General features: G+C 39.6%; 1 protein-coding gene across 1 annotated transcript; it reads left to right on the top strand.

Moving 5' to 3' along the window:
• Nucleotides 1–10,297: 10,297 nt before the first annotated feature.
• Nucleotides 10,298–12,378, top strand: nkx1.2la (NK1 transcription factor related 2-like,a). The gene is made up of 2 exons (XM_020600675.1): nucleotides 10,298–10,484; nucleotides 11,771–12,378. Exons 1-2 carry the CDS (start codon nucleotides 10,298–10,300, stop codon nucleotides 12,376–12,378), a joined length of 795 nt encoding a protein of 264 aa, XP_020456331.1.
• The last annotated feature ends 2,588 nt before the right edge of the window (nucleotides 12,379–14,966 follow it).

Below are 14,966 nucleotides of genomic sequence, written 5' to 3' on the forward strand. Positions count from 1 at the left end.
GGCAAGGGTTAGATATATTTTGGACGGGAAAGCACTACGCATTTTGTATTCATTGATTTTACCATACTTGGAGTATGGTGTTGAAAACTGGGGAAATACATACAAAAGCTCACTTCAACCATTGTATATATTACGAAAAAGAGCGATAAGAATTGTGCATAAGTTGGGGTATAGGGATCACACCAATGTAGCTTTCATACAGTCTAAATTGTTAAAATGTTTTGATTTAGTGGGATATAAGACTGCTGTGTTTTTGTATAAAGCCAGGAACAATTTATTACCTGGTGGAATTCAAAAACTATTTAATGAAAGGGATGGGGGATACAATTTAAGGGGTCAGTTAAATTTAAAAATTCATGCTATACGTACAACCAAAAAAAGATTTTGTATTTCCATAAGTGGGGTAAAACTATGGAATAATTTAAGTGTAGACATAAAAAATAGTAATAGAATTGATGAGTTTAAACATAAATATAAAGGTATGTGTCAATCAAGATATATGCAAGAACAGGCTCAATGATTAATTAGATGGAACATTGTGGGTGTGGTGTATGAATGTTAACACTTTGTAATAATTCTTTAGTATATTACTTGTGTGGTGTAGGAGATAATCATTTACTGCTTGCAAACCAATGATGGTAAAATGATGTTATGGGGTAGGATTGGATAAGTCTGACTTCTTCCTACTCCATTCAAGCATGTACTAGGTATAAGCAAACTGATATTGGATTAGCATTTGTTGGATATGTGTAAAATTATGTGTGTTGTCATATCAACTGTCTTTACATGCTTGAAAGAATAAATCAAATCAAATCTAATCTAATCTAATTCAACAGCCAAACACACTTGTGGCATTCATTCCACAGTTGAAATAAAATATTGTTTAGATAGATAACACTGTTTTAGAGGTTCCCACAAATATGTTGCTGTCGTAAGTTGCTTTGCTTTCATTTTCCGTCATTATTTGAACGCTATAGTACTGTCTTGTTCCAGTTTACTTGCCAGCTTTGTACCAGTTAAGGTTATTCACTGGGAAAGTGAGGGTATTTTGAAACTCTTGACCTGTGGTGTACATGATTTGATACTGAACCGATACTTCAGTCTGCGAATCATTGGGTGGTGGGGAAGTGGCTATACAGGAACCTTAGAGAGGTTGGTCATTTTGGATTTATTTCCAAAGGTTTTGCAGTATATGAGTTTCAGAGATTACCTCATGTCTTAATTTGTTGAAATTTAAAAACATAATCTGCAATGTTGTGAGCATTACTAACCTCCCACTGTGTTGAAGTAGGGGTAGAAATCTGAAAGTTGATACCTGACAGCTTGAACCAATAAAACTGAACCTATTTGTATAGATGCCATGAGAGCAAATGGAAAAATACACACAGTAGCTATTTTAGGCACCAATCAAATGCAATCTACCATGCTTATTTGGCTTTTTTTGTTTTTATGCAAATCAAAATGAAATTGCTCCCCACATACACTGAACAGGATGCTACTGGTAAAATCTGGTTATGATGGCCAGTTCATCCATACCAACCCAACCCATCTTGTTTAATTAAGAGCATGGCCTATAATTGATCAGTAACTTATATTTACCATAAAAGGATGGGAGGAAAATGCAGCTAACCTCCTGGAGAATGTGTCCCAGAGGCCTTATCAGTTGCCCTCCTTGTCCCTTCTACTACTCTATTTGCTGCTGACTGTCACCCAGCCAGATAGATAGAGGTCTAATAGAGCTGCCTGCTCTGTTAAGTGATTGAGCTGTAAATACAGATTGACCTGAAATAAGTCTCACATCATCTGTAAACTCATTCAACACTCCCCTCCTGTGTCCTCTCCCTTGACGCCTGAGAGAATCATTTCCATCACTGGACAGGGGGCATCTCTGATCATGAGATAGAGGGAGGGAAGGGAGCGAGTCGCAGCTCATATAGATGTGTGTGTGTAAAAATGTGTATGCGAGAGGGTGCTGAAGCATCAAACAACGGCCCCGAGATGATCGTTCCATCAGTCCCACAGAGAGTGGAGATTGTCCCACACAGAATTTATGGAAATGGTCATAAAATGTGAAGACTTCAGTAATGGGATGTGTCGATAAAACCCGCGACGGCACAATCTACGGCAGTTTACTGAGGAGATGAGTGCTCCGACTGTTAGACAACTCAAATATAATTTTCTCAATAAAGCCCAGTAAGTCAACAGCCCTAAAGGTTCCATAAATCACAGAGGGCAGATTCATCAAGACTGTATTTATTGTTATGGCCGAGTGCCACTGCACCATTAATCCTATCAGCGTGTGTCCTCATGGCAAAATTAGCTGTTTACCTTCACAGAAGAACCTCAGTGTGTAAAGTTATTATTATTGTATAAGAAAAAATCCAGGTATCAATGAATGTGTATGTAGTTTTCCTTATTATTACTGGTTTTTAGGGCTAACATAAAAAAATCATGGGAACATAATGAGATTTTATATTAAGGGGATGGATTTTAGTGATAGGAATATATTTTCTACAAAATAAGACTTTTCTCCCCCCTCCATGGCTGGCTCTTATGGAATTATATATAATTTGAGCACATGGAAACACATGATTATGATGACATTGAATGTGAGCCTTTACATCATACTCAGAAAAACTCCAAAATGTATTTCAGCAGCACCTAATTCTGTGCTGCCTTATTTCCTATTTGTTACTGCAGGCATGAAATCAATAAGGGTAAAGTGACAGCCATCCATTTTAATTTCAGGGACTGTCTAGTCGTCTTCTTCAGAGCAGTTAATGACCCACAGTGCCTCTGGCAGATGATGGTCAGTTCAACTTGCCAGAATTATTGATAATTCACAGGAGGTAATTTGGAGCATTTCGTGAACAATTCTTAATGTGCACTGACCTCTGAAAATCTGTAAGCTCTTGAACCTCTTTTAACAGCTCAACAACATTTATTATTTCAAACTTTTTGAATATAATTGTATTTTTCCTTTAGAATCATATGGACTGCAGTGACTCATTAAGTCTTTGCATATTAAAATGTGAATCATCAGCATAGAAAGAGGCAGAATGTGACAGTGTCCCAGCTGTGAGGATGTGTAATATAGGGTCGCTGCTATGAACTATATTTACCTGAAAGAAGTGGCATTTTATTACTGTCATTAACTCTACCCCCGCCTACCACCTCCCCCTCTTGTACACCAGATTCAGTTCTTTGAAGGGTGGATGCTGCATATGGGCTGCGATGCCTGCAGAAAGACAGTGACTCCTCCCTCTAGGGGAAGGAGAAGACCCACACCATTTTACTAGCACAGAAGGGCAATAAGTGCTAAAGGAAAACAATTATATACCAATCATTTCTGATTGTTTGACAGTCATGGGCCAAAACAATCTGAGGATGAAGGTTACAGGGCAGTAGAGGGCAACTGATGAAGACTAACTTGTTCAAGACATAATGCTTGAAAACTGGATTTAAAAACAGAAACATCACTTCAGTAATGAACAAAGTGATGCCTAAGGTAGATTTCTTATGAGAAAGAATACTACCTGGTAAGAAAAAGATCTTTGTAGAATTAAAAAAATATGAAGTAGGGGAACAAAAATGGCTCTAAATAATGAAGGCGTTGCTGATTTAATTGTGTTAAAACAGTGTCCTTAAAAGACCACTTCACTTCAACTTATCACCCAAATAAAACCATAGTTCATGTAAAGCTAAATTCCCATATTTTTTCATAATTCAGGTGACAAAAAATAGCTATTTACAAGGTTAATAGAAATTATTTTAACCACTATCTACATGTGCCAGTGTGTTCGTAAAAATATGTATGATGAGCATGTTGGATCTTAGTCTTCTGCATCATTTGCAGAGTTAAAGTACAAAACAGCGGATCTGTCTCATATAAATATTTAATTAAGTCTTTCTCTGAGTCAGTGGTCGTGCTCAGTGTCAGGAATGAAGCTGCTCTGGGGGAAGCTTAAGTTTGGATCAACAGTGATCCTCCTCCCATGGAGGTCACAGTCTAGTTATAGGAGGCAAAGCTTCCCTCCGCTATGCATAGCCAAACTTCCATTAGTGATGTGTTAGCTACAGTCCACTGAGAGGGAGGACTGGAACACACAAACATACAAACACACACACACACACACACATGCTCACGGCACAGACCTTGTTTGATGAAAAAGAACAATTAAGGGAGAAATGAGGGAGAATTATCAGGGGAAATGGCTGATGAAGACCTTATTGATTAGAGCAGCTCTGCTGATCCAGCTCTCACTGTAGCAATTACCACCAGCTGCCTGCTGCCAGTAGGGACCTCATGGTGCAGGGCCCCATCTGAAGACCATGGCGTGAAAGACAGAAAATGGAAGAAGTTGTTCTGGACTTTGGCAAAAACCTGCGTCAAAATTTATATTGAACTGAAACAGAGGAATGCCATGAGCTTGTCTATACAATCTATTGTTTTTTTTTTTTATCATTGTTGTGTGTGTCACGTTATTTTACCACAAAACCTTAGTCCTGTAGTTTAGAGCAGGCTGGAATCTGCAGAATAAAGCTCCCTTTTTTGACTGTCTCACACACACACACACACACACACACACACACACACACACACACACACACACTCAGACGCCAATGATTAATTCAAATCCCTCGTGAACAAAGCAATAAAGCCTAATGGGGGCACATCTGAGTCAACATGCCTACATGCCTACAGCAGAGGCCAGGCTGATCATTTCCATTTGTTTGTTTTCTCAGCTAAGACAGCTTGGGCTTTTTATTTAAATAAGACTATTGTCTCCTCCAAGACCAAAAAGTGCTATTAGGAAACAGATGTGTGTCATTGCAGTTGTTTAGACTGCAGACACTTGCATAGATGTGTGGCTGGACATGACGTCCTCTCTTAGCAAAGTGATGAATTAAATCTAATCATTGCACAAAACAAGATGTAGTCGGATTCTCTTTATGAAAGGGAATAGGTTACCTCTCATTGTGCCACATGAAAAGTGTCATCATCCCTTTGGCTTGAGACCAAGTTCAAAGGTCATAGACCTTGGCAGGACCTTCATCTAATTAAAGGTGAAGGGCCAAGATTTGATCTGTGAACAGCATGATGGTGTTCACACTGCTGTTAACATTAAACTGACTCAAATACAAGGTAGCAAACTACAATGAAGGTAATGATAATTTAGTTATTAACTGAAATACAAAAAAAACAAGAAACATATTCTATAACTAACTAAATTAAATTAAAGTCAAAAAACCCTGCAACTCTCCAGTATGTTGATGAATGGTTTAGGCCTCTTTATGTGTGCGTCAACGGGAAAAGGCATACATGTGCCATTTCTAAATATTTGAAATAAAACTTATGTGAGATTATTGTGATAATCTGATAAATGACAAGGCCTCAGAAGAAAAGAAATTGGAGTTGACTGTAATCTAAGACTGTGAGACATTCTTCTCAGTAGGAAAATGAACATTTCATCTTATCATCTCAGGTTAGGGATGGAGGAAAATCCACCAGTCGTCCCAGTAACATTTACCATTACAGAGCCAGTGTGCTCTCATACTGCAGCTCACTAACTACAGTCCCATCATTCCACAGTCACATGGACTATCTGGCAAGGACACAGAAACAAAAAAGAGATAACAGTCAATGGAGAAATATAAAGGGACAAACACAATCTGTTTCTGCACTAGATGGAGATGAATGGGGCATAATCCATTGACTTCCATTACACCTACCCACCCAGCGCCATGGCTGCTCCCCGCTTAACCACAATGATGATTAATCCTACACCCACTATTTATATTTCCTAATTATAATTAGCACGAATGATCAATTATGGTTAGTGCCTAATTGCCCTTCATAAAGACAGCTCCACTGGTTTAAACAGGTCCATTTAAATAATGTAACTAATAGCTCTTGCCTTTACGTTACAGATACATCTTCATTGTTCCACGCGTGAACTGTGATGGTTGCTCGTAATTTAACAGGGCAATCGGGTGAAGGAGTGCAGGTGGCACTGTGGGACTAATTATTGTTAATGAATTATGATGTGACCTTCTCAGAACAATGGCTAATCAATGCTCATGGTGAGTGACAGTGCACTCTGTGCAGATGCCAGGGACCACGGAGCCATTACTAGGAGGCCTCAACCCTGTGCAAAACTGGCAGCTGCAGCGCTTTATGTCCATTTTCTCCTGGTCTTTCTCACTGTGTACACTCCCCTCAACTCGCTGCAACACTCATCTCCCCAAGGCTGCACTTGTAATTTTTCTGTGGACAAGTCAGGCTGGCCAAATATCTTAATTTACAAACTGAACAATGTGAAGGTCCTGCTAGGACATAAGGCCAAGATAGCCCAACATTGAACCTTGTGCCCTGGGAAGACAAACTGCTGCTGTCACCTCACAGTTTTCTAGTCATTCACAAAAAGCAATTGCTAGTTTTAATATTTAACAATCTTGCTGTTTACTGTTCAACTAAAAGACCTGCACCCAATAATGAAACATTGCCTCTTTGTTGAGCTTCCACATCTATCTCATAACTGTGGACTAGGAATCTGAATCTATGTACCTGCAAAGCCATGTGAACGCCTGAGGAAAACAGTGCATAGTGTGTATGCCATTAATGATATTAATTGATTCACAACAAATCACCGTTTCCCTTTTGCACATATGCTGCACAAAAATGATGTGGGAGCAGAAGATAACTGAACCTTTGCCCTCTGCCTTTCTTCTCACAACTTCGGTTGTATGGATGCAAGATTGAATTTTAAGTTGATAAGCAGCCCAATTTGGTTTTCATATTTCAAGGATTAAAGAACATCAAAACAATCTCATGCAAACCAAGATTTTTTTTTTTTACACATGTACAACCAGTTGTAAGGAGGGTTTTCACATAGAAATGAACTTTGAACCAAACACCTCCAGTCTGTATGAGCTAGAAAGTTTGCCAACAGCACTGCAGCGTGCTGGATGTTAGTTGCCAACATCAGCATTTGAACTGACCTTTACCTTGTCATCATAGGGGTGCAGTATGACTGACAGTGTCCCTCAGTATAATTTACCCCCACCCAACATCGCCCTCCATCTCTTCTGTGATGCAGTTGACCCCCTTACAAATCACCCTCAACTTTACACATCTGCTGCCTGTCAGCATCTGCCAGGCGCACTCACCCGTCCCGCCCGTAATGAAAAACTCTCATTACTCGCCTCCACCAAACAGGTACACAGGCCGTTAGGACAATTACTGGGCAATGCCACTGACCTTGTTGTCAGAGAGAGGCAAACAAACACAGACGTCTAACTGAAGGAAGGTCTGGCAGCAAAACCCATAGGCATGCAGTGCACACATGAGGCTTGGCAAAATGAAGGAAGCTTTATGCCCATTCTGGAAGATTGTACCGTATTGATCTACACTGGCACACATCAATGCCAACTACCTCCGAGTGCAGATAAAGTAGAAACGTAGGTTGTGGAAGTCAATATTCTTTGATCGCTGCTACTGAATGTTGAGAATAAAAAAACAACATAAAAGTAGTGTTGAGAAGTGAGACACAGAACAAACTGGGGTTTTTGCAAGTTGTGTCCTATTTAACTACAAATTGTGCTTCAATTTTCCAAATAATGAGTTTTGTAATGTATCATCTAGAAGTCTTTGTTTGTTTGTTTGTTTGTTTATTTTTACTAGTGTTGCATAAAACATTATGGTTACATGGCAAAAATACTTGCAGCACTGAGGAGGAGTATTCAAAATAATATGAACTTTAAAACTGTCAAATCAATAGTATGTACTTCAATAATGTTTCTCTATCATAGAAACCATGACAACTAGCCCACAAAGTTTGGGAACCTGACAAAGAGAACAGACACTTGCCGATCCTTTGTCACACTTTACAGGGGGCTTGGGCTTGGGGAGTGCAGGACTAGAGACAAAACAATAGATGTACAGTCTGTTAGTAGACCTAGGGCTCATAGCGCCATTCCTGCCATTAAACAAATTATCTGATGTTTAGCAGACTGGGTCAGCCTCCCTGTGAAGTGATGACTTTACTGACCCTGGAGGGGGGTCTTGGATGGAAGTGTGTCTCTTTGGCACCCTGCTGTGTCTGATGGGGAACACTCCTCCCCTCTGAAGTCTTGAGCTGGTCCGTACAGACTCGGAGCTCTGCCAGCTGCTGTTCCCTCTCTGAAGTCTACCTGAGGGCCTCTTTATTCTTGGGGTCATTCCTTTGTCCCGCTGACCCACACAAGCAGATGTGTGGCCACTGGGTTTTCTCGTAGGAAGTTGTAAACCTCCAGTGTGCACCGGGCTCTATTCATATGGAGGACCTACAGTAATGGCTGTGCAAGTGTCATACACATGCAAATGCTGACATGCAGGCGCCCTGTAGGGGCGGTTTTAACAAATGTTTGACTGTGTAACTGTAGGCCATGCTAGTCAACCAGAATATGACTGGGTAGCAATGAAACCTCCATATAGCAGAGTAATAACCCTGAACTGTATAAGTAACACAGGAAGAAGGGAAGCATTTAAGTGATCTTTTACAGTGTGTAAACATCAATTCCTCCTTGTCACTAACACCGCGCAGAACTAAAAACAGAGAAATAGCCCTTGTGCCTTCTGTCTGTTTCATACACATACAATGTAGACCTCACAGGCTTAGATAGTAAAATATGTTAATATGTTAACCCCAGATTCCAAATGGCAGAGGAAAAAGTACTTTTTAACAACACATTTAACCCTTATTCTACAAAAATACGCATTGCTAATTTGAATGAAATTATAGGCAAAGCGTTAACTGAAAATAGTAATAATTTGGGTCATTCAAGGCCTGAGCAATTTAAGGACACGTCAAACCAATACTCCTGTGCTGTTCTAGTTACTGGTTTGACTTCCAACTATCCAAAATGACTGTCTGGAGCCATCAGGTTTTATCTCTACTGGACACCTGCTGAGAATATTGATCCTCTGTGGTTTCACCATTTTAGCCATCACCAGGCATCAAGCTTTAAACACCCCTTTGTCACTTTATACTGAATACCAATAGCAAAGACTAGGAAATGGATTGATTGTGAATATAAATCTATCACCTTATGTGAGAAAACAATCAGCTATATCCATTGTATACCTGCAATTTAGCTTTGAGTGCTTTAAAGAAGCAGCTAGAATAGTGAGACATCATGGATTCTTCCAGTCTGTCCAAAACACACATCTTTATTTTGTAATCTCTAACGAGGAAGTAGAAGTTACTGTCATTTATTATAAATTGTTACCATACTAAGCAAATGAGACATAAACCATTTTCAAAAAAAAAAAAAGCCTTGCAATTCCAAGCATAATTTTTGTCATTAAAGGTATTAAAGGTGCTGCATTGTACTGCAATGCAGTGCAAATGATAGAGGAGATGCTACACTGGGAACATTCCTATGGCTGTTTCATAAAAATATGAAAATAAAGTACAGATGTAAAATTTATAGCAGATGTCACCTTATTATGAAGAAGCTAAACAAAAAGGATGAAGGACTATAATCATTAGTACTTCAGAGTTGTACAGTTTTCACTTTAAGCTGTTTTGATTTGTCACAGTATGTTGTATACAGTATCTGGGAATGATCATCTTCTGTGCACTCTAATGGATACATTTTAAGTAGATATATGTTTTTTTCATTACCGATGCCTCAGATACTGGCTAAACTGGAGAAAGTTGATTTTTTAACGAGCTTACCTTTTTTATATTTACAGTATGCTGTGCTGCTGCATCATTTCTATAAATAAATGGCGGGTTATAAGCATTAAGAGAAAGTTTTTCTTTTGCTTAAGGGACACAAAAATCCCATTCCTGACAGTAACGCCTCTAAAAGAGTGCAATTTGGGGACACAGGGCAATCTCTGATACGGACCAAGGGCCATCTGTGCCCAATTTACTTTCAGGTCGTGGGTTATTGAATTTAATGATATGGGTGATTATCGACGAATGCTTTGAGCCCATTAAGCGACCGTGTGAAACACTAATAGTGTTTGTATCACGTGTTTAGTTTTGAGACGGGGGGACAGACGCTTTAAAGTCTGCGCTCCGGTCATCTCATTCACTCTGCAAGACTGACAGACAGAAGCACATGAGCGAAGTCCACACTCCGAGGGATCATCACCACTAATCCGGTTTGATGAAGCCTGAGGACAAAAAGTAGGCTAAACTATGAACACTTCCTTTCCACGCGCGTAATTACGCATGTCAGTCGTTCGTTCTTTAAAGGTGATTCTTTACAAATGATGCTGGACCCTAAGAACTGTGGAGTGACAATGACGTCCAGTCATAAGATTTCGTTTTCTATCATTGATATATTGGATCCGAACAAATTCAACAGCAAAAGGGTAAATGAACTTTCCATCAACAAAGAGAAGTTTCCTGAACCAAATGCAGAGGGAACAAGTTTGGAGTCGGACTGCACTGCAGGCAGAGACGTCAGAGTTGAGCTCCCGAAAGCAGGTAAGGAAAACAGATCATTTCAGAATTATAGTTAAGCCAATAGATCAAACGTTCATGTGCAATATACAGATTTACACTTAATGCACATGTCAGCTATTTAAAAACATTGAGACTCATCAACAAATTCCTGTCAATTCACTGTCATATCGAAACACTGTAAAATAAGCGTGCGTGCATAAAATAAATTGCTGACATGGAATAAGGTGGAAAAACTTTGCTCTGGATCTAAACACCAGCAGGAGAAACGATATTTTCCATCGGATTTATTGTCATCTCTGTATGACCTTCCCTTAAATTTCAAGGCTGCTTTTCCTTTCAAGGAAACCACAAAGGCTTGTTCCCAGAGCCCCAGCGTGTGATTGGCATTGGGACAGGCAGGCTAGATAATTGTTTAAATCGTCCCATTGAGGACGCCTCTGCGCGCTTTGATCGATATCCCATTACTGCATCCTGCATATCTCCCTCCAGCACCTTGGAGGTACAAACTTCACACCCCATCCATGTCTGATCCCAAATATCATTCGATTAAAACTTCCCTTTAAATAGATGACATTTATCGATCCACCCGCAAATATGAAACTCCATTAGCACGTCATGGCTAAGGTGCCTGAGCTGGATTTAGACGGGATTTCTTTCCGCAACATGACATTTGAGGCGCAGTGTGGTTTATAAATTATTTAAGGATTAGTGACCAAGTCTCTCCCTCCTCTGAATCTATGCTCCATTCCGTTCAGACGGTCTCAGGAGCCTAATCAAAGAGCCTACACATGTCAACTCTAGGCCTTCTGTGTAAGGTATTTAAACTGCAGTTACGAGTGGACAAAGACAAACATCCTTGCGTAAAGAAGATATATTTTTTAGCACATTTAGGGGATAACCTCTATCTTATCAGGAGCTGTCCTTTCAGTACCACGACCAATTTAGCCCATTTAGCTGTCTGTTAAGCTTTCTGACCTATTACTCCAAACAAGGCTCACAGTTAAGGACAGATTTATATCATTCCTATCTCCATTTGACTTATTACTTGGATAATATATATATACATATGACAAAGTGTTTTACCACACTAGAACATATAATGGCTATAGCCTACAGTTTCACCTTTAGGCTTACGGTTGATTCCTGTACAACATCATTTTGACTGGAAATTAAATATGAATAATATGGTTGAGGTTGAATGACGATACGCATTATACACATACATGCATATATAGACACATATACAGTACCTGCAAAGTTTTCTGCAGAGGTTTTCATGATGTGAATCAACTGTTTTGTATTTACAGGGGAAGAGACAGGAGATGAACACTCTGTACCCTCCAAGCATCAAGCAGTTGTTGCTGACCATCTTCTGCCCTCCCCGCCGGCTGACACGGAGCCCTGCCTGACTGAGGAACAGGACCATAAAGAGTCGCCCGTCACACTGCAGGACCCTTCACCCCACAAAAGACGGCGCCTGGACCAGACCTGTGCCAAACCGCGACGCGCCAGAACAGCGTTCACTTACGAGCAACTTGTAGCTCTAGAAAACAAGTTTCGTGCAACTCGGTACCTGTCTGTGTGCGAGAGACTAAACCTGGCCTTGTCCTTGAGTCTGACCGAAACCCAGGTGAAAATTTGGTTCCAGAACAGACGGACCAAGTGGAAAAAACAGAACCCCGGGGCGGACAGCCCCCTGCAGCCTGGCTCCAACTCCCTGGTCAACGTCAGTCCAAACCCGGCCAGCTGTGGGTCAAGCTCTGCCAGCTTCCATCAAACTTTTCCCAACTTCAGCTCTGGGAATATGATCTTCCACACAGCTGGTGCTGTTCCTCTTTCATCCACTGGAGGGCTCCTGCACCCCTTCATGTCCAGTGGATTCGCCCAGCCAACTTATTTTAATCCACATCTATGAATGAACATGTTGCAGTTGGTAATACTTTTGGGAAAATCTTTACTAGGAAGAAAAAACTATCTTCAGCTAAACCTTGCAACAGAATCCTTGCAACTTTTGCAGTAATGCCATTTCAAACTCTTCAAACAGAGAACCAAAGGTGGCACCTGTTTGTTACACCTTTTGTTATGTCCCATTTCCATTTCCCCCAGCTAGGTTACCTTTAAATGAGTTAAAACCCCTCTTTATTAAACTCCAAGTTGGCTATTGACTATCAAAAATCTTTAGCCAGGAACTTTCCCAGTTTTTCAACATAATAAAAAAGGCCAAATGAGGGAGCTCAACAATTATTTAACATTTACAGTGTTCCTTGTAGTTCTATCAGCAGACAGTGCCACTTTGCACTGATTATGTGTCATTGTGTTTGCTGAAACATCTGCTCACGTTGCCTACTTCACAGCTCAAATGTGATCTTCTGCATCGGCATATCTGCAAACTGTGGCATAGTGCAACCCAGCTATGTTTCTACCTTTCACAGGCTTTCACAGTTTGTCTGGTGCCATTTTTACAACATTACTGGTGTAATTTAATAAAAAAAAAAAACACATAAAACATCTGTGTGTGGCTTGTATATCACAAAGTAAAAGCATTTGCAATAAGAATGAATTGCGAGACATTTTACATTCCTCTTCACATTAATTTGGAGAAAACTGACATCAGTAATAGGTTAGTAATAGTAATAGATTATGTCCTTGTTAAAAGGGCTCAGTGAAAATCACTCATATGCTGCCATCTCCTGGGCAACAACACTGATTTGAGGCAAATGTAAATCCAGGTATTAATGTCTACATGACCAGAGACTGATCCCTCTATGGGACCAAGTCTGGTATTTAAATGTCAACAGTCCCACATTCAAGCACAAGTTAAATCAACTTTAAAACAGCAGCGAATATGTTCAATACACTGGTGGACCATAAGTAAATATGTCCATTTATTCAGCTACAGTTTTGAGATACTTGTGAGTTACTTGTTTTATGCTACTTTATAATTCTACTTAACAAAATTTAAGAGGGAAATATTGTGCCTTTGTTCCACCACATTTACATGACATCTGAATATGGTAGTTACTTTACAGATAAAGATTTTGTATACAAAACATTTAAGGAGTTTGTAGAATATGCTGCATTGTTCTCAGTCAACTTGATAATAACCCATTATTATTGGTATCACTCTTTATTAAGGTACTGTTTAAAGGGTTTATACACTGTAGCTCACAGCTTTATTAATGGCTGATGAACAGTTACTGCTGCTTTAAACATTGGATTTATGCCATTTATAAGGAAAAGGTCTGGGGTGCAAGGCTGTCGACCATCCTTCTCCAGAGGGATGTTTGCTTTGTACTTATTAGCAATAAACATACAAACAACAACAACATACAAACAGCCATTTATTACATGGTTTAAAATGCAGTATAATGCATTATAATGTAGTTAATGACTTATAAGTGATAAATAAAGAAGTAATAACAAAATAATTAATAAAGTGCATCTTAAAAAAACTTTATAAAGGGTGCCAATATGTAAATAGGATGGACTGTTATTAATATGTATATTTTTTAATTCTTAGGTACATTCTGCTGCTGATCTATTTTTTATGAAACTTTTGAAAGCATGACTTTTAATTGACTGTTTAAATCTGCAAACCTCTCCCACTGCTGATTACACTGAGTCTAACTTCCCTTACACACTACAGCCACACAGGGTCACCATTTCCTTGCTTTCTCTCTACATAATCTCTATATGCAGCCAGTACAAGAAGAAAAGTCAGAATCACAGAACTTGTTGCTGTCATTTTCTCAGTCTTATTTTATTTGATTTTTTTGTGTTTTGTGAGCCCTGATTATTCTTTTCATATTCTATCTAATTTATTATTAAGTCAGCAGGGCAATTTCCTGGTGAAATATATACTTGTGTGTGTGTGTGTATATATATATATGTATATATATATATATGTATATATATGTTGCATGTATTCACAAATATGGTTTACAAAGAGCAAAAATCGAAAATATGTGTCGAGTGCAGACCTGCATATGTGCTGTAGTTTGATGAGACCCACTACAAGACACCAGCCCAGATAAATATTTGTTTATGTTTGTTTGTTCAGTTTGATGTTTAGAGAGCTGACAATAGCCTTTGGTTAAATGGAATTTTCCTACTGCTGTCAAACCTTGGCCACTGTCATCCTGTCGTAAGGGGATGGTGTTACTGTAGCTGCAATTGTTATGTGTCGTTCGCATCTGTCAGTGAGTGAACGAGAAAGAGGCGGACCCAGGTAGCCGACTTTGATGCAAGCAGTGATTTATTATGTACAGTGATGAGGAGAAATAACAAAATGCACAGAGGGAAATAATGCGTAGTCCTGTCGATAAGTAATAACCGGGTGTTGACCAACAGTAGGAGGTGAGGAGATGGAGAGCTGGGCCGAGCTGCGTAGGCTGGGGCACTCCTGGGCTGGTCGGTGGTGATGGTGGCTACTGAAGGTGGAGACAGAGAGATGATGACAATAGTAGAACAGATAGGTGACTGAGCATTGACCTGCCTGGGAGG

This window comes from Monopterus albus, unplaced genomic scaffold, assembly GCF_001952655.1.
Source record: "Monopterus albus unplaced genomic scaffold, M_albus_1.0 scaffold3.1, whole genome shotgun sequence".
Classification (NCBI taxonomy): Eukaryota; Metazoa; Chordata; class Actinopteri; order Synbranchiformes; family Synbranchidae; genus Monopterus; species Monopterus albus.